The 18,983-nt window shown below is 34.6% G+C and overlaps 1 protein-coding gene and 1 non-coding gene across 4 annotated transcripts in view; one reads left to right on the forward strand and one right to left on the reverse strand.

Annotated features, from left to right (window-relative positions):
- ATG4C (autophagy related 4C cysteine peptidase) overlaps positions 1-18,983 on the reverse strand; it is a 97,923-nt gene that overhangs the window by 17,218 nt on the left and 61,722 nt on the right. For all 3 annotated transcript variants that reach the window (XM_070367916.1, XM_070367915.1, XM_005899847.2), the window contains 3 exons: positions 15,164-15,242; positions 14,427-14,503; positions 8,789-8,908 (listed from right to left, as the gene is read on the reverse strand). In XM_070367916.1, the coding sequence (XP_070224017.1) occupies positions 8,789-8,908; positions 14,427-14,503; positions 15,164-15,242 (276 nt within the window). The remainder of the gene's footprint in view (positions 1-8,788; positions 8,909-14,426; positions 14,504-15,163; positions 15,243-18,983) is intronic.
- Positions 13,722-13,828, forward strand: LOC138987381 (U6 spliceosomal RNA). Its single transcript, XR_011463856.1, has one exon. It is a non-coding gene; the product is annotated as a U6 spliceosomal RNA (small nuclear RNA).

Genomic DNA, 18,983 nt, shown 5'->3' on the forward strand with positions numbered 1-18,983 from the left:
GCTAGCCAATGTTCCTTTCTCTTCAATTTTTTGGAATAATTTGAGAGGGACAGGAATTAATGCTTCTCTAAATGTTTGGTAGAATTCATCTGTTAAGCCAGCTGGAACTAGATTTTGCTGGGAGTGCTTTTTTTTTTTAAATTAATGATTCAACTTCATTACTAGCAATTGATCTATTCAGATTTTCTATTTCTTTGTGATTTGGTCTTAGAAGATTGTATGTTTATAGAAATTTATCCATTTCCTTTAGGTTGTCCAATTTGTTGACAGATTATTGTTCATAGTATCCTCTTATGCTCTTTTGTATTACTATGGTATTGATTGCAATTTTTCCTCTTCATTTCCAATTTTATTTATTTGGGTTCTCTTTTCTTGATGAGTCTGGCTGCACGTTGTCAATTTTGTTTATCATTTCAAAGAACCAACATTTAGTTTCATTAATCTTTTTTCTATTGCTTTTAAAATCTCTTTCATTTATTTCTGCTCTCATCCTTATTTATTTCCTACATTCTACTACTTTGGGTTTTGTTAGTTCTTTTTTTCCTAGTTCCCTAAAATATAAAATTAGATTTTTTTATTTGAGATTTTTCTTATTTCTTGAGGAAGGCCTCTATAACTATGAACTTCCCTCTTAGAACTGCTTTTGCTGTGTTTACAGATTCTGGAAAGTTGTGTTATCATTTTTATTTGTCTCAAGGTTCTTAAAAAAACTTTCTCTTTGATATCTTCACTGACTTCTTGATTGTTTAGTAGCACACTGTTTAGCCTCCAAATATTTGCATTTTTCCAGTTTTCTTTTCTTTTTTTTGCATTTTTGTACACTAATAATAAACTATCAAAAAGAGAAATGAAGAAAATCTCATTTACAACTGCACCAAAAAGAACAATATACCTAGGAATAAATTTAACCAAGAAGGTGAAAGACCTGTACTCTGAAAACATGACAAAAGAAATTAAAGAAGACAACTGAACTGGAAGACTCAATATTATTAAATTACTACTGAAAGCAATCTGCAGTCAATGTAATCTCTATCAAAATACCATGGCATTTTTTGCATAAAGGAAACAAATAATTCTAAAATTTGTATGAAATCACAAAAGACCCCAAATATCCAGAGAGAGTCTTGAGAATGAAGAACAAAGCTGGAAGTTTCAAGCTCCCTTATTTCAAACTATACTACAAAGCTATAGTAATCAAACCAGTATGGTACTGGCACAAAAACAGATCAATGGAACAGAATAAAGAGCCCAGAAATAAACTCACATTCATATGCCTCATTAATCTAAGACAAAGGAAACAACAATACACAATGGCAGAAAAAAGTCCTCTTCAATAAATGGTATTGAGAATACTGGACAGCCACATGTAAAAGAATCAGACTACTTTCTCACACCATATGCAAATATAAACTGAAAATGGATGAAAGACTTAAATGAAACCATAAACATCTAGAAAAAAACAGGTAGTAAGCTCCTTGACATTAGTCTTGGTGATGATTTTTTAAACTTTAACACCCCAAAGCAACAAAAGCAAAAATTTAAAAAGTGGAACTATAACAAACTAAAAAGATTCTGCACAGCAAAGGAAACCATCAAAAAAATTAAAAGACAATCTACTAAATGGGAGAAAATATTTACAAATTACATGCCTGATAAGGGGTTAAAATCCAAATTATATAAAAAAGACTCATATAACTCAATATCAAAATACAGACAACCTGATTAGAAAACGAGCAGAAGATGAGAATATACATTTTCCCAACGGTAACACACAGATGCCCAACAAGCACATGAAAAGATACTTAACTTCTCTAATCACTGGGGAAATGCAAAGCAAACCGTAACGAGCTACTACTTCATACCTATCAGAATGGCTGTTACCAAAAGGAAAAAAATAAGTGCTAGTGAGGATGTGGAGAAAAGCACATGCTCTAATGATGGGAATGTAAATTGCTGCAGGCAGTATGAAAAAGTTATGAAGTTCCTCAAAAAACTAAAACTCAAACTGCTACACAATCCAGCAATTCTAATTAAGTTATTTACTCAAAGAAAAAGAAAACACTAATTTAAAAAGATATAGGTACCCCTATATTCATCACAGCACTATTTACAATAGCCAAGATATGAAGGCAACCTAGATGTCCACTGATAGATGACTGAATAAAGTAGATGTTTTACACACACACACACACACAGTTGAATACTACTCAGTCACAAAAAAAAGAATCAAATCTTGCCATTTGAGACAACATGCACCTAGAGGGTATTATACTAAGTGAAATAAGTCAGTCAGAGAAAACCAGTATCTGCATGATTTCACTTATATGTGGAATCTATAAAACTAAACAAATGAACAGACAAAACAGAAACAGATTCATAAATACAAAGAACAAACTGATCTCATGCTCTTGGATTCGAAGAATTAATATTGTTAAAATCAGCATACTACCCAAAGGAATTGACAAACTTAATGTAATCCTTAACAAATTACCCAAGACATTTACCACAGAACTATAACAAATAATCCTAACATTTATATGGAACAACAAGAGACCCCTGTAAAAGCAATCCTCAGGGAAAAGAACAGAGCTGGAGACAAATTCTCCCAGAACTCAGACAATACTGAAAAGCTACAGTAATCAGAACAGCATGGTACGTGGGGGAAGAAAAAACACAGACATATAGATGAATGAAACAGAAGCAAGAACCCAGAAATAAATCCACACAGCTACAATCAATTAATCTACAACAAAGGAAGCAAGAATGGGGAAAAGATGGTCTCTTCAGCAGGTAGTGTTGGGAAAGCTGGACAGCCTCATATAAATCAATGAAATTAGAATATTCCCTCATACCATATACAAAATAAACTCAAAATGTCTTAAAGACTTAAATATAAAACATGAAAACATAAAATCCTGGAAGAAAATACAGGCAAAACCTTCTTGGACATAAATCATAGTAGTATTTTCTTAGATCAGTTTCCCAAGGAAAAAGAAAGCAAAGCAAAAATAAACAAATGGGACCTAAACAAATTTACAAACTTTTGCACATCAAAGGAAACCATCAAGAAAAAGAAAAGACAACCTACAGAATGGGAGAAAATATTTGCAAATGATGCAACTGACAACGGATTAATATCTAAAATATACATACAGCTCATATAACTCCGTATTAAAAAAAAAAACCACCCAATCAAAAAATGGGAAAGAGACCTAAATAGTTACTTCTTTAAAGACATACAGATGGCCAATAGGCACATGAAAAGACGTTCAACATCTATACTTAAATAAATAGATAAGCAACTGTGAAGAAGGCTGAGTGCCGAAGAATTGATGCTTTTGAAGTGTGGTGTTGAAGAAGACTCTTGAGAGTCCCTTGGACTGCAAGGAGATCCAACCAGTCCATTCTGAAGGAGATCAGCCCTGGGATTTCTTTGGAAGGAATGATGCTAAAGCTGAAACTCCAGTACTTTGGCCACCTCATGTGAAGAGTTGACTCATTGGAAAAGACTCTGATGCTGGGAGGGACTGGGGGCAAGAGGAGAAGGGGACGACAGAGGAAGAGATGACTGGATGGCATCACTGACTCAATGGATGTGAGTCTGGGTGAACTCCGGGAGTTGGTGATGGACAGGGAGGCCTGGCATGCTGCGATTCATGGGGTCGCAAAGAGTTGGACACAACTGAGCAACTGATCTGATCTGATCTGAAGCAACAAGGTCCTATTGAATAGCATAGGAAACTATATTCAATATATCATGATAAAACAATAGAAAATAACATGAAAATGAACATATAACTGAGAATATATATTTATAACTATACAGCAGAAATTAACCTAAGTGTAAATCAACTATACTTCAAAAATTAAAAAATTTTTTTTAATGTATTATATTGTAAAATGTAATTCTGAGTAATGCTCAAAATTCTAAGCCAGGCTTCAACAGTACCTGAACCGTGAACTTCCAGATATTCAAGCTGGATTTAGAAAAAGCAGAGGAACCAGAGATCAAATTGCTAACATCCGTTGGATCACAGGAAAAGCAAGAGAGTTCTAGAAAAACATCTACTTCTGCTTTATTGACTACGCCAAAGCCTTTGACTGTGTGGATCATAACAAAATGGAAAATTCTTAAAGAGATAGGAATACCAGACCACCTGACCTGCCTCCTGAGAAATCTGTATGCAGGTCAGCAAGCAACAGTTAGAACTAGATATGGAACAACAGACTGGTTCCAAATTGGAAAAGGAGTTCGTCAAGGCTATCTATTGTCACCCAGTTTATTTAACTTATATGCAGAGTACATCATGTGAAATGCCAGCCTGGATGAAGTACAAGCTGGAATCGAGATTGCCAGGAGAAATATCAATAACCTCAGATACATAGATGACATCACCCTATGGCAGAAAGCAAAGAAAAACTAAGAGCCTCTTGATGAAAGTGAAAGAGGGGAGTGAAAAAGTTGGCTTAAAACTCAATATTCAAAAAACAAAGACCATGGCATCTGGTCCCATCACTTCATGGCAAATATATGGGTAAACAATGGAAACAGTGACAGACTTTAATTTTTTGGGCTCCAAAATCACTGCAGATGGTGACTGCAGCCATGAAATTAAAAGATGCTTGCTCCTTAGAAGAAATGCTATGACCAACCTAGAAAGCATATTAAAAAGCAGAGACATCACTTTTTCAACAAAGGTCCATCTAGTCAAAGCTATGATTTTTCCAGTAGTCATGTATGGATGTGGAGAAGGTTATGGCAACCCAATCCAGTACTCTCGCCTGGCAAATCCCATGGATGGAGGTGCCTGGTAGGCTGCAGTCCATGGGGTCACTAAGAGTCGGATACGACTGAGCAACTTCACTTTTCACTTTCATGCACTGGAGAAGGAAATGGAACCCACTCCAGTGTTCTTGCCTGGAGAATCTCAGGGACGGCGGAGCCTGGTGGGCTGCCGTCTATGGGATCGCACAGAGTCGCACACGACTGAAGCGACTTAGCAGCAGCAGCAACAGAATGTATGGATGTGAGAGTTGGATTGTAAAGAAAGCCGAGTGCCGAAGAATTGATGCTTTTGAACTGTGGCTTTGGAGAAGACTCTTGAGAGTCCCTTGGACTGCAAGGAGATCCAACCAGTCCATTCTAGAGGAAATCAGACCTGAATATTCATTGGAAGGACTGATCCTGAAGCTGGAACTCCAATACTTTGGCCACCTGACGCAAAAAACTGACTCATTGGAAAAGACCCCTGATGCTGGGAAAGACTGAAGTCAGGAGGAGAAGGGGACAACAGAGGATGAGATGGTTGGATGGTATCACCGACTCGATGGACATGAGTTTGAGCAAGTTCCGGGAGTTGGTGATAGACAGGGAAGCCTGGGGTGTTGCAGTCCATGGGGTTGCAAAGAATCAGACAACTGAGTGACTGAAGTGACAGATTTGTAAAAAGTATTACTCTTTTGCAGTTTAAATGAATCAGCTAGACCAACATGAACAGATAAAATCTCCAAGTCAGTCAAATGAAAAAGCAAGTTGCAAAAGGATATATATATTTTTATATAAATGTATAATTAATGACAAGTTTAAGAACATAGAAAACAGTGTATTTTGTTTATGGATATATCAAGTATACTAATTTACACTAATTTAGGATAGTGGCTGCCACTTGGAAGGAAATAAGGGAATAACATTGGGGAAGGGTAATACACTTCAATAATATATGAGGGCTTTATTTTTCCATAAGCTTAATGATAGCCCATGGGTATTTATTATGCTATCCTCTATATTTCTGTATGCTTCACATTTTTAAAAACTAGTCTAATAATGTCAACATATTGTAAAAGTACAAACTTCTCCAGCCTGGCATTCAAAACTCTCTACATTATTATTCCAACCTCCTTTTCTAGCCTCATCCTTTACTATTTACTATAGTGTTTCCTTATTTTCACTATATATGTCATCTCTATTACAATTAATGAACATTTTTCTTTTCAGAATTTTATTTTTTTAATTAATTAATTAATTTGGCTGCGCTTAGTCTTAGGTGTGGCATGTGGGATCTAGTTCTCCAACCAGACATTGAACTCAGGCCCCCTGCAATGCGAGCGTGCAGAGTCTTAGCCACTAGACCACCAAGGAAGTGCCTCTTTTCAGAATTTTGACTCAAATAGCCTTGTACAGGTCAATGATAAGGAGGAAATCACGTTTAACAAGCCAGCTATACTTTTCTATTATGAATACACATATATATAAGTATTAGAGTATTTGTCCTGCTGTCACCTAAAAACATCAAGTATTACACCTTGGGTTGTGCATCAGTGGTTCTCAAATTTGATGTACAAGGTTACTTGGGAGGTTTGTTAGAAATGAAAGGTCCCAGGCCAAATCTCTAAGACTTCTGATTCAGGCCGTTAGAAGATAGAAGCCCTGCCCTACATGTATCCATGGCCCCTAACAAATTGGACTATCTGCCATTTTCTAAAGAAACTATATTTTTCTTTTCTGGTACCTTTCCTTTTGTTATTTCCTCTGCTTGAAGCACACTCCCTTCTCCCTGAGCCAATAGAAATTAAGCCTATACTTTAAGGCCCATATTAAATATCACCATCACAATAAAGAACTTTGACTTGGATGTGACATCTCTCTCATTTTAACCTTCTTCCTTCCCCTATCAATTTATTTCTATTTCTGTATGAATGCTTATCACATTCAATGTAATGCATATCTTCTCTTATTCTGCCTCCTGAACTATAAATGCCACTTGAGGGCAAAAGCAGGGATTATGGCTTGGTCATTTTATGATTTCAACATGATAGTTATTCAGATACTTGCTGGACTGAGCTCTGGTAAACACTGAATTAATTTAACAAGTTTTATTAACATTTAAAATTCATGTGGTAAAAGCATTAGAATATTCATTCCTGTAGCATTACAAATTAAACATGAGAATCTAGATTATCTGGCCTCATTTTCAAAATGAGAAAACTGAAAACATATCCTATATAGAAACAAATATTTTAAGAAGTTTTAATTTTCAAAGAAAAAAAATTACAGTTTAAAAATGCCAAATTCAGCTGTTAAGAAAGAAAGCTGCTTAACTTACAATCTTCCAAGCAAAAGTAAATGACTGAGCTATTAATTGACAAAGTGAACTTCTGATATTGCTACAAAATGCTATGAACTTAAGAACAACAGTATAATTAAACCAAAGTTAAGAGTCTAGCAAAATTCTCAATACTTCCATAATATTTCAGCATGTTTTCTCTTTGCTTTAACATTGCATATCACTAGGATACATTAAGTGCAATAACTCTGAAGTAGTTTTCCAGCATAAAAACTATAATTATTAGTATAAAACCCAAAAAACTATGTTTTTAATCAGAAAATATCAACATGCAACTCATTTATGAATATAATTGTTTTTCAATTTGATAATAGTAATTTGGGCTGTTTTCTATTCCAGAGGTAAGTACTTCACTGTTCTAAATATACTTATTTCAACCTAGATAGAAAATAAACTAACAGAAATAGAAATGGGACTTTTTAATGGAAAAATGTTCATCAACATCAATCTATATTACAGCATCATCTGCATCTGTATATTAGTACGTACATAACACCTTATAAAGACAGAGCATTGTCAAAATGAAATATACAAATGTATATACTAATTTCAAGTAATAAAAAAGAGAAAATGGATAAAACATATTTCCTTATGTTCACTTGGCCCTTCAGGTTGAAAAGGAGAGTGAAAAGACGACAACTGTGAGAAATGAGGAATAAGAAAATGTTCTCACATATCTCATTTTCTCCTCTTCTCATTCATTTTTCTGTCATATTTCTGTTAAATTTCCTTTTACATGGCAAGTCAAGTAAACTAAACCTAACTCAAATGAAACTTTTTGTTTAACTTTTTCATTCTATTTTTACATTACAAAAATGAAATTTTAACCCAGTATGTCCATTTTCCTGAATAAAATTAACTGGAAATAAAGCAGTTATAAGGCATACTATTATAACTGAGCTCAAGTTAAGAATTCCTAAAAATGATTCTAGTACTGGTTTTACTTACCATAAATGATAATCTGTAACTATTGATACTAATAAAGAGAGCCATCCAATTATGCTTACTTCCTAAATAAGTAATCTTTCCAAACTACTAAATATACACAGACCTTAAGGCTCTATAAATATTTTAGCAGTACTCAATGGCCAGAAAAATGCAGAAGTTTAAGGTAATAAGAGGAGTCAAATAAACCTATTTCAGAGACCCTATAAGTAGAATAGATCAGATTAAACAAGCTTATTGGAAGGTAACAACACAGCTCATTTGATAAAGCAGTTCTGAGAAATCCAAAAATACCATTTCTCTTTAAAAAAAAATCAAAGAAGCACTTGGACTAACAAGAAATAATGCACAATTTGGCTTGATCAAATACTTCATTAATTTTTTTCTACCCCCTAAGGTATTGCCCTTTTAAAATCTTCAAATAAAATATAACCTAATTGCTTGCACATGGCTACAGTTTGCAGAGATTTTTATTTCAACAGTGCCACCTAGTGGATCAGTCAATACTTTCAACTGGTCAAAAAGTTTCATCACCCTCAAAGGCTAGGAATCCCCAAATAGTTGTATTTTCTGGTTCACAATATTCCTAATAATATTAACATTCAAGGGGAAATTTTATAACCATATTATAAATTATGGATTTTTATCTTCTGATAGGCTATCTATAATAAAAATTAGATCATTTACAAATATTATTGTAATATTTAAAATAAAAGTACCTTAGTGATTTCTTCAGAAGCTCGTTTGAAGTCCTGAACATTTCGACAGTAAAATCCTATTGTACAGCTAGGATCCATTTTTCGAAATGACATCTTTTTGGGAGAAGGGCAGTGGAATGTCTGTAATTTTAAAAGTTCTTTAGGATTAATTTAGTTTTATTTAATGTACTTTATATACAAAAATATCACTTCATTTAAAATTTGCTATATAGCTATTCTTCAAACTATAAACATGCTTTCAAATGGTGTTTTAGTATATCCTATGCAGATGATCCCTCCCAGTCTCCAAAGCTGTAAAACATAAGAGCCAACATTGTGTATATTCAGTTTACCAAATCTCCACCTTACACATTAGGGCCATTCTGCAAAAGAAAAGAAGTGTGTCAAAAGCAGGGTGCATTTCTAACACTTGCAGAAGGGAAAAAAATGTATCTCTGAAAAAGACATGAATAAACTAGTACAATGTTTAGAATCGAGTTAGCTATTTCTATGGAAGTGCAATTAAGTCTGTTCAGTTAGAGATTTTTAAAATATTTATAAACCTTGGAATAAAAAAACCAAGACTTTGTAAACAAATATGCAGGTTTATGAAAATGTTCCATGATGATATGAAGAGGTCAACGTGAGAGTTTTAGCAATTGACACAATCAGCACATAACTGCACACTGTCCTAACCCACTCTTCTACTGAGCTTTACCTCAGTTCTTGTTTAGTCCCACACAGGATAAGGTGAACATTGTTCTACTATGGTCCCTGCGCTCTTCCCTTAGTTCCCTCTTCTCCAGTGGTCACACTGTTAAAGGTGCAAATGGGCCAAAAATACTGCTCTAGACTCTACTTTTGCTAGCAGGCTGTGGCTATTAGTAGAATCTGGTTATCTTTAGAGAATGCAAAAGTAGGAAAAGTGTAGAATATAAAGCTAATCATTCCAATCTTTTTTCTTCACCACAACACTCTAGTACTTGGTTTAAAACATTTTTTAACTGCATAAATGCTCAGATACTTGTCCTTAAAAATCACTGATGCTACCAAATCTTTTTCTTGTATGTATAAGGAAAAAGATGTTTATGTTAAAAAGGAGGGCCATAAAATATATATTCATATTTGCATAGGATATACAAAAATTAACAAATTTAGAGAAAAGGGAGAAAACTTGGCAGATGGGAGACAGGTGTGAGAAATTCTTCATTTTATATTTTTTAATTAAAGAATAAGCTGCTCAAGAAATAATCTAGGCTGGATATAAATCCATAAACTTAAAATTTCCCTACATTTAATGCCTAAAACTAAGGGATTTAAACTTGGAATTATCTATAAAAAGGCAGAAAAATATAGACTTTCGTATTTACGTTCATGGTAGATCAATCAAAACCACTCTTTTCTCTCCCCCTACATATATCCTGTGATCCAATTAATATTCCATATTATCACCAGTGGTTAAGCAAAACGAATACATTCAAACTATTCTTTTCCCCTTATCAATAGTTCAGTCATGTATTAGCTTCAAATCCAACATCATGCTAGTAAATAACCAAACAAATGTGTTTTTAAAACTATGACTACTATGAAACCCTTAGCTAACACTTACTGTACAGTAAGACTCAACCCAGCCAAACTGGAACGTCCATCTCTCTAATCAATATGAGTACTGCCTTAGCTGGACTTTTCTAACATTGTTTTACCGATTTTGTTTATAAAAAGATATTAAAAAACAGATCTGGAAAGGTATAGAAGAGCTAGGTAAATTTGGTAGTTAACAATATACAGGAGTACTACTATTTAAGGCTCAGACAGTTCTAGGTCATGTTAAGCTATCTAACAATAGTCATTTACTCCTCTTTCCAAAAGCCAGTAATAAGAAATGCTTGTTTAGCTTTTACTACTTGGGGATAAGAAAGAAGAGTCAAAAGTCTGCATGGTCCAACAAAGCATTTTCTTAACTTGTCTATATGGATGCCCTAAATTATATTAAAGCATTGATTAAAGTTTTCATTAAGAATCATTAAGACTAAACCAATATAGGCTTAGTGCTATTTCATTGTATTGTCTCCATCACCATAGATAATAATGACAAACACTAGTTAAGCATAGTTCTTTTCATATCTATAGAAAACTTTTAAAATTATTCACAAAAACACAAATATAAATCTCTGATGATTGAAAACTGCAAATTGCTATCTGGTGTTCCTACATGAGTACTAGGACTCATATTACAGAGAGGCATTTTATACCATTTAAATCATGTTGTTTGTTCACCCAAGAATATTCTGAACCAAGATTAATCAAACCAAGATTAATTTATAATTCAAAATCAATTCTGTTTATTGTAGAACAACTTAGACTTTATGGTATTTTTCCCAAGTGGCATTACACAGCTCTGTTCACTCTGTGATAATTCTCTGCGCTATGCATTTAGAGGAGAAGGCAATGGCACCCCACTCCAGTACTCTTGCCCGGAAAATCCCATGGACGGAGTAGCCTAGTAGGCTGCAGTCCATGGGGTTATTAAGAGTTGGACACGACTGAGCGACTTAGCAGCAGCAGCAGCATGCACTTAGATTTCTTTTTTAGTTTTTAAAATTCTGATGATTTGGTAAGAGTAGCAGCTTCTACTGAAGCACATTTTATCAAGTATCACTAGATACACTTCTGCACTTACGTTTTTGAAAAAACTGGCCGGAGTGAGTCAATTCCCATTTATTTCATTTTTCTGGTACAATATTTATTCATTGCCTCAAAAAATAGTTATTAGGCACCTACCAAATGGTAGGCACTCTTCCAGACTTATTATATCGAAGAGTGGGTTCTACTACCTAAACATACAAATAATACTGAAACAAATAATTTTAGATGTAGCTCTGTTATTTTGGTGATTTAGATAAAACTTCCTAATATAATTAATTAGAGAATACGTCCTTACTAAAAAGCACCTCCTACTTACTGCAGTTCACATGTGTAATTCATAAAGGGTACATCTTTCACTGAGAAATTCACTTATCTATCAACATAATCACATTACATCATTCTAATAGCTTTAGTGCCACTAAGCTTTGAATTTACAAGGATATATTAAAATAATCACCACTGTATACACCTCCTAAAACCTGAAACTTGGAATTGGGGGCCTAGCAATCAGAAGAGACTAACATTTCTGTAATAAGGGTTTTTTTTAATATTATTAGTAGAATGTTAATATTAAGGTAACACAATATTTGGAGAAGGAAATGGCAAGCCACTCCAGTATTCTTGCCTGGGACATAGACAGAGGAGCCTAGGTCACAAAAGAGTCAGACATGACTTGGCGACTAAACAACGAACAGTACAACAATACCTTAATAATAAAATATTCTCAGTATTTGTAAAGAGATAGAATCAAGTCACTCTGAAAGTATATCAGAAATAGCATGAAGCAATAGTTTCTGGTTTTAAGAAATCTTACCTTAAATATATGCACACACACACAGATACATGCCTGCATACATACACATATACATTATAAATGTGTATAAGATAATGTATATCCACTAGTCCTCTCATCCAAACAATTGAAACTCTGCCCTGTCCTAACTACTAACAATGAGAACCCACAGTTTAACATGGCCTCACTGCTAAATCTCATCTTAAATTCACTTTCTGGCATCTCAATATATAAAAAATAAATGCTTCTGTGCTTTTCAGAAGTTATCTAATTTCACCAAATTTTACTTACAAAGTCTCTTAAAATGAAATTATTTTCCATTCCCACTACCACCCACTTCAAGCTTCTATTGACTCGCCTGTGAAGTGTTGCAACATTCTCCCAATAAGCTGCTGCTGCTGCTGCTGCTAAGTCGCTTCAGCCGTGTCTGACTCTGTGCGACCCCATAGACAGCAGCCCACCAGGCTCCTGCGTCCATGGGATTCTCCAGGCAAGAGTACAGGAGTGGGTTGCCATTGCCTTCTCCCCCAGTGAGCTACAACCTTCCCAATATTGATTGTGTAGGCATTCGTTAATAACAGTGTGGATAACATGGATATTCACTGACCTGGCATCTTTGTAGAGTCTCTCAAAATATCAGATGAATAATCTCTTTCTACTGGTCAAAACAGCCGACCTAATAATCTTTTAATTTGCCTATTTTAGATAATGCTTAGAACACTATGAACAAGTTTCCATCTAAATCTCAAGTATTTATTTTTTTTTAAGGAGTCAATTTGACACATGGGAAATCATGTGTCACTGAAGACACAGGAATCAGTGCCACAAGATCACAACGCAGCAGAAACAGATTTACAGTGTGGTTCACATAGCACAATTCTAGAGTTCCTCCCACAGTATTAATCAGTCAACCGGAAATACTTATTAAAGTTTATATGCAAAGTATAGTGAAGGAAGAAAGTAGAAAGCAAAGCTGTTCTCTGGCTCGTACTTTAGTTGAGGTAATAGTCTACAAAAAATGCTAGGCTGTTTTATAATGTATCACTTAGTACCAGATTTTAATCTTGTGCTTTATCCATCTTCATAATTAGGTATTAATATTAGCTAACAAGCTATTACTAAAACAAAATACTAAATCACATTTCCAACTTGTCAAGCCCTGGAGAATTAGTGATCCATGTGCCACTCAAGTGATTAAGATGACTTTAAAAGTCTCTAAAAGCATCAACTGGGAAAATAAGAACTGATACCATGTAACAGTTACATTTCTCATTTATGCACTCTCAAAATTTTCTGAAATATAATCCTATACAAGTATGCTGCTGCTGCTGCTAAGTTGCTTCAGTCGTGTACGACTCTGTGCGACCCCATAGACGGTGGCCCACCAGGCTTCCCCGTCCCTGGGATTCTATAATTGATTCATTTTGCTGTACAGCTGAAACTAACAAAACATTGTAAATCCAATTTAAAAATTTTGTAAATGCTGGCTCAGAAAATGATCAACAGGAAGGAAAAGTGCTCGCTTCGGCAGCACATATACTAAAATTGGAACGATACAGAGAAGATTAGCATGGCCCCTGCGCAAGGATGACACGCAAATTCGTGAAGCATTCCATATTTAAAAAAAAAAAAAAACAGGAAGGAAAAGAAGACTTTAAGAAATCAAAGCTAAAATAAATATTAGAAACCCAACTAAAATTCATGGAAACTTAACTAGAGGCTAAGAATTACTGAAATGCTAGAAACAATTATTAGACATTGCTCTTGTTGTCACTGAAACTTGTCTTAATTACATACTTAAAGCAAAATAATGTCACATTCCCCTTCAATCATTTTGTCATTCTAACCCAACTCCATTGTCTTCTTTTTCTTTTTTCCCCCTTTCTTTCTTTAAACATGTCTAACATTTTAAATTCTTCAGTACTGTTCAGCTGTATATGTACAAAATTACTTGGAAGCTTGATCGTTTATTTTGGTAGGGCTAGGATATCTAACAAGTTAGAGACAAAGATAAATGAAGACAGTGTATTATAAATTAAAATTCAGCAACAAAAATTATCTAACCTTTGACCACTGTATGTATTATGGACTTGTAAATTAGTAAAATATTTATTATTAACTTGGAATACCATAAAAGCATAGCTGCTTAGCATATCTCTGAATAATTAAGAGTTTGCTTCATATGGTAAGAAAGCAGTGCCAGCTCTTTATCCACAGTACCTCAAGAGGGAAATCCTTTATGCTGACATCTACAAAAGATTGGCAGTAATGAGGATCCATGTAAATCAAACTGTCATCTGCAAGGACAAAACAGAAGACAAGTAATTCAAAAAACACCTTATTATTACACTGCTTACAATCCAATTTCTATGTAGAATAGCTGAAAAAAATCTGGGAGTAACAGCTTGCCAGACTGATATTCATTGACTGAAACATAGGTTTGCACAGGACAGATTAACTTTTGCATAATCAAATATGCTTGTATAAGCAGAATTTTTATAAAGTGATGAGACTGTCATTTAATTTTTGGTGATAAAATTACTTTCACAAACACACAATTATATTCTACAGTTTGCATATGAAAAATGCATTGCACTACTTTATCCTGACAGGAAGAACATATTGCTTGTCATTTTATCATCAACTAGCACCACTAAAACTGGTATAAGGTAAATATGTAAATAGCAACTGTCAGAATATGGCAGCAATGTCTCCTAAAGTTTAGTAAAAATCAATAAATTATGCCTTGTTTATGCAATAACAGAAATTAAATATACATTTTACAGAATCCAATTATACTATGGACCAAATGACAAATGAATGGCTATGGCAGGACTGATGAATTTATAAGGTACTCATTTTGCTCCGTTACTCATCCTGTTTCTGGATGATCCTATGTTAACTTTCTGACTTTTAAAAGAAAACAAAGAAGAAATATACTTTACTAAACCACTAACCTTGAAATCCAGCAAAGTAATATGACTGTTTAGGTTTGCCACCGATAATACCCACACAATATTCAAGGCTTAAAATTCCCTGCCAAAATAAATTAATTCAGATTTAGGGTCAAGAGACAAACGATAATTATTCAAAACAACTAAATTTGTATTACTAGTAGTAGTCCGCAAATTTTTCACCATCAGTTTTATTTTTATTACATTTTCCCCCATGTTCTGAAACCCTTCTGTCTACCAAACTATCTTCCATTTAACAACATTAAACAATTACTACGTGCCAGTTATAAACAACATAACTATGGAAAGGCAATAAACATTTCTGCCAAAGTCAAAACACATGGCCTGTCAGTTAGGTGGTGCACCTTTGCTGTGATCAATGTAATATTTTCATCACACTTTTTGAAATGCTAGAAATAATTATTAGACATTGTTCTTGCTTTCACTGAAACTTGTCTTAAAACGACAAACTAAAAATCATTTTTAATCAGTGGCGTTCACTTGATGAAAATTTTGTGCTACTTCATTTGGAATAAAATCAGACTAATAAAAACAATCTAATCCAAGGAAAAGAATAATTATTTTTGTATTTAAAGTCAGTTTACTAATCATAAATATCAATGATACCTCAATAAATCATTTAGTAAGTTCCCTAAGCAGCTGCTTAAGGTGGGTCAAACAATTCTTTTTTAAAATTAATTAATTCATTTATTATTTTGGCTGTGTGGAGTCTCACTTGCAGCGCAGGGGACCTTTTGTTGCATCCCACCAGCTCAATCGTGCTGTGTGGGCTTAGTTGCCCCAAGGCATGTAGGATCTTAGTTCCCCTGTTGTTTAGTCACTAAGTCATGTGGGACTCTTTGCAACCCAATGGACTGCAGCCCACCAGGCTCCTCTGTCCATGATATCTCCCAGGCAAGAATCCTGGAGTGAGTTGCCTTCTCCAGGGGATCTTCCCAACCCAGGGATCAAACCCCATCTCCTGCATTGCAGGAGGATTCTTTACTGCTGAGCCACCAGGGAAGCCGAAGCCCCCTTAGTTCCCTGTTCAGGGATCAAACCTGCGTGACCTGCATTGCAAGGCAGATTCTTAACTACTGGACCAACAGAGAATAATTCTGGCCTAAATAATTCTACACTTTAAAAAAAAAATCATGTCCATGGAGTAGAGTCATTTAAAAATATGCCCAGTGGAATCAATTAATATCCATATTCTATTAATGTAGAAACTGTCAATAGCTTCTATATTAATTTTAGCATATATTATGGTAGAAAACACTAATAATGATAAAGTTTATGCTATAAACCCCCCAAAGTATTAAACAATAAACTTCCCTTCTCTTAAATGAGAGGATGTTTCAAAATCTAGAAGACACAAAAATAGACTGTGTGATCAAATGCTTTTTCCTTTTAACAAGTAAACAAAACAGTTTTGTTTAAACTTAATGATTTTCTTAAAAATAGTAATGTGGTTTACTGAAAAACACACAAAGAAAATATATCAAAAAGCAAAAATTTCTCAAAACACCAACACTCAGATTTCATCATTAACCACACTTAGGGGAATACCTTCTTGACATCTGTCTATATTCCATATATTCACATATAGATTTATAAATACAATTATATATGCATGGCATTATATAACAAATGCCACTGTAACATTTATCATTCATGATCTCTTAAACATTTTCCTATCAATAACTATAGATCTATATTACAAGGTTTAATGGCTGCAAACTCTGTATACTTTGTGAAAATATCATAGAGGTGTTTTTTGTGGGGTAAGGAGAACTGCAACTGAAAAAATTAAACAGAAAAATCAATTGGGGCTTCCCAGGTGGCTCAGTGGTAAGCAATCTGCCTGCCAATGCAGGAGACGTAGGTTCAATCCTTGGGTCCAGAAGATCCCCTGGAGAAGAAAATGACAACCCACTCCAGTATTCTTGCCTGGAAAATCCCAAAGACAGAGGAATCTGGTGGGCTACAGTCCATGGGGTCACAAAAGAGATGGACCGGACACAATTGAGTGACTAAATAACAACAACAAAAATTAATTAAGATGCAATTATACCAAAAATCTTGATAATAATAGTTATTATTATTCTATGTTATTATCATTCTATTTACAGTACTATTATTCTACTGTGTTCCCCCAAAATAAAGATCTTTAACACAATTAGAGAGTGCCTTCAACCTGAGGCAATCTGATCAGCTGAAATACAATGTTTCTGATACAGAGACCCAGGAGAAAGTAAAAGTTCTAAGTCCCTCAAAATCGAGAGAAAAAAGAAAAAAACGCATAGCAGGAATCATCACAGACTATCAGAAAAAAGAGTGATTTTGGGTAATGGAAGAAAGACTTTGGTTCTTGACATCTATATTTCCTTTTCAACAAAATAGAGCAGATTTAGCAATAAACACTTAGAAGCAGATTAGGAGCTAAAATGTCATTACACATAAGAAGCTGTATCTGGAAACTTGAAACACTTTTCAGTTCCTAAAAAAGCTTTTTCACAGTTATCTAGTGGTGAGCATTGATTGAGCTGTATCCATGAAGCAATAAATAAGACTGAAGTAATCAGTCAAAGAAGGAAAGTCCTAATTTGTCTTGCTGAAGAAAGAGAACATATTGGATTTTCCTCATTCCAGGTCCTTTTAAAAATAAATAAATAAGTAAACTTCTTGTGGTAGGGACTGATAAAGCACCACACCAAATTTTTCTCCTCACAGAATGTAGCAGGCAATGGTACCATCTCCGAAACACCATGGAATTACCTTGGTTAATAAATTTAGATAATAGAATTGAATGGTGAATTTTAGAGAGTATAATGTACAGTAGTTTGGCAGGAAAAAATACAACGCTGACAAAGGAGGAGGAAGAAGCACAGAGAGAGGAGAAGAGGGAGAGGGAGTGCGTGGGGAGGTGGGGGTAGAAGTGGAGGAGGAGGAAACAGAAGAAAAGTGAGCAGAAACCAAAGAGGAAGAAGAGGACGATTACTTTTCTTTTAGGTCTATTAGACACACTATTTTTTTCACTCCTAAATGAATAGCTCTCTACATGATCTCATTATGGCCTTTGACCCAGCCATCCTGTGACCAAGCACCACACCTAACATAACACCTACTTCACTCAGCCATTTTAGACATTTTTACCTGATAATCAAAAATCTTAAACATATTAATAGTTATTAATACTATTCTAAAAGTGGACTGTAGCATAAATTAAATTAGTAGGAGCTCAAAGAAATGTTACATTTTAGGAAGTCCAGATTCTACGGGAACATATGAAAAAAGGTCAGGTCTCTGTCAATAGTTTTATTATCTGAAGTTGAACATATCACTTAACTTTTGTCACTTCTGTTTTTTTTAATAAAGGCAGTTGAGTTCCCAGCTAGTGTGAGGGCAAAATGAGATAAATCTGTATTACAAGTGTTATACAAATACCTGTCGAGCAACTCCTATATGCTAGGTACTAAGGATCACTTTAACAGCTAACCGTGGTTTATTTCACTACAATGCAGACTCCAGTGAATCACTCAAGAGGATTACACAGCCCTGCCATCTGATAACTGTTCTCAATGCCACCAAACAGCGAAGCCCTCAGCCAGATGAAGCCATCTGCAGCCCTTTTCACCAGAAATGGGGTTTTAGCAAGTTGATTCCAAAATTGCCTCAGTTTCTGATCTTCTCATGGTAGTAGAGAAGGCAGGCAATCCATTTTAGATTTGGTTACAACAGAGACATAACAGCATGCCAGAAATCTCAAAGCCCCCATGAAATGGTTTATAACTTCTCATATTGCACCCAAAATTCTACTGAA

The sequence above is a fragment of the Bos mutus genome, chromosome 3 (genome assembly GCF_027580195.1).
Source record: "Bos mutus isolate GX-2022 chromosome 3, NWIPB_WYAK_1.1, whole genome shotgun sequence".
NCBI lineage: Eukaryota > Metazoa > Chordata > Mammalia > Artiodactyla > Bovidae > Bos > Bos mutus.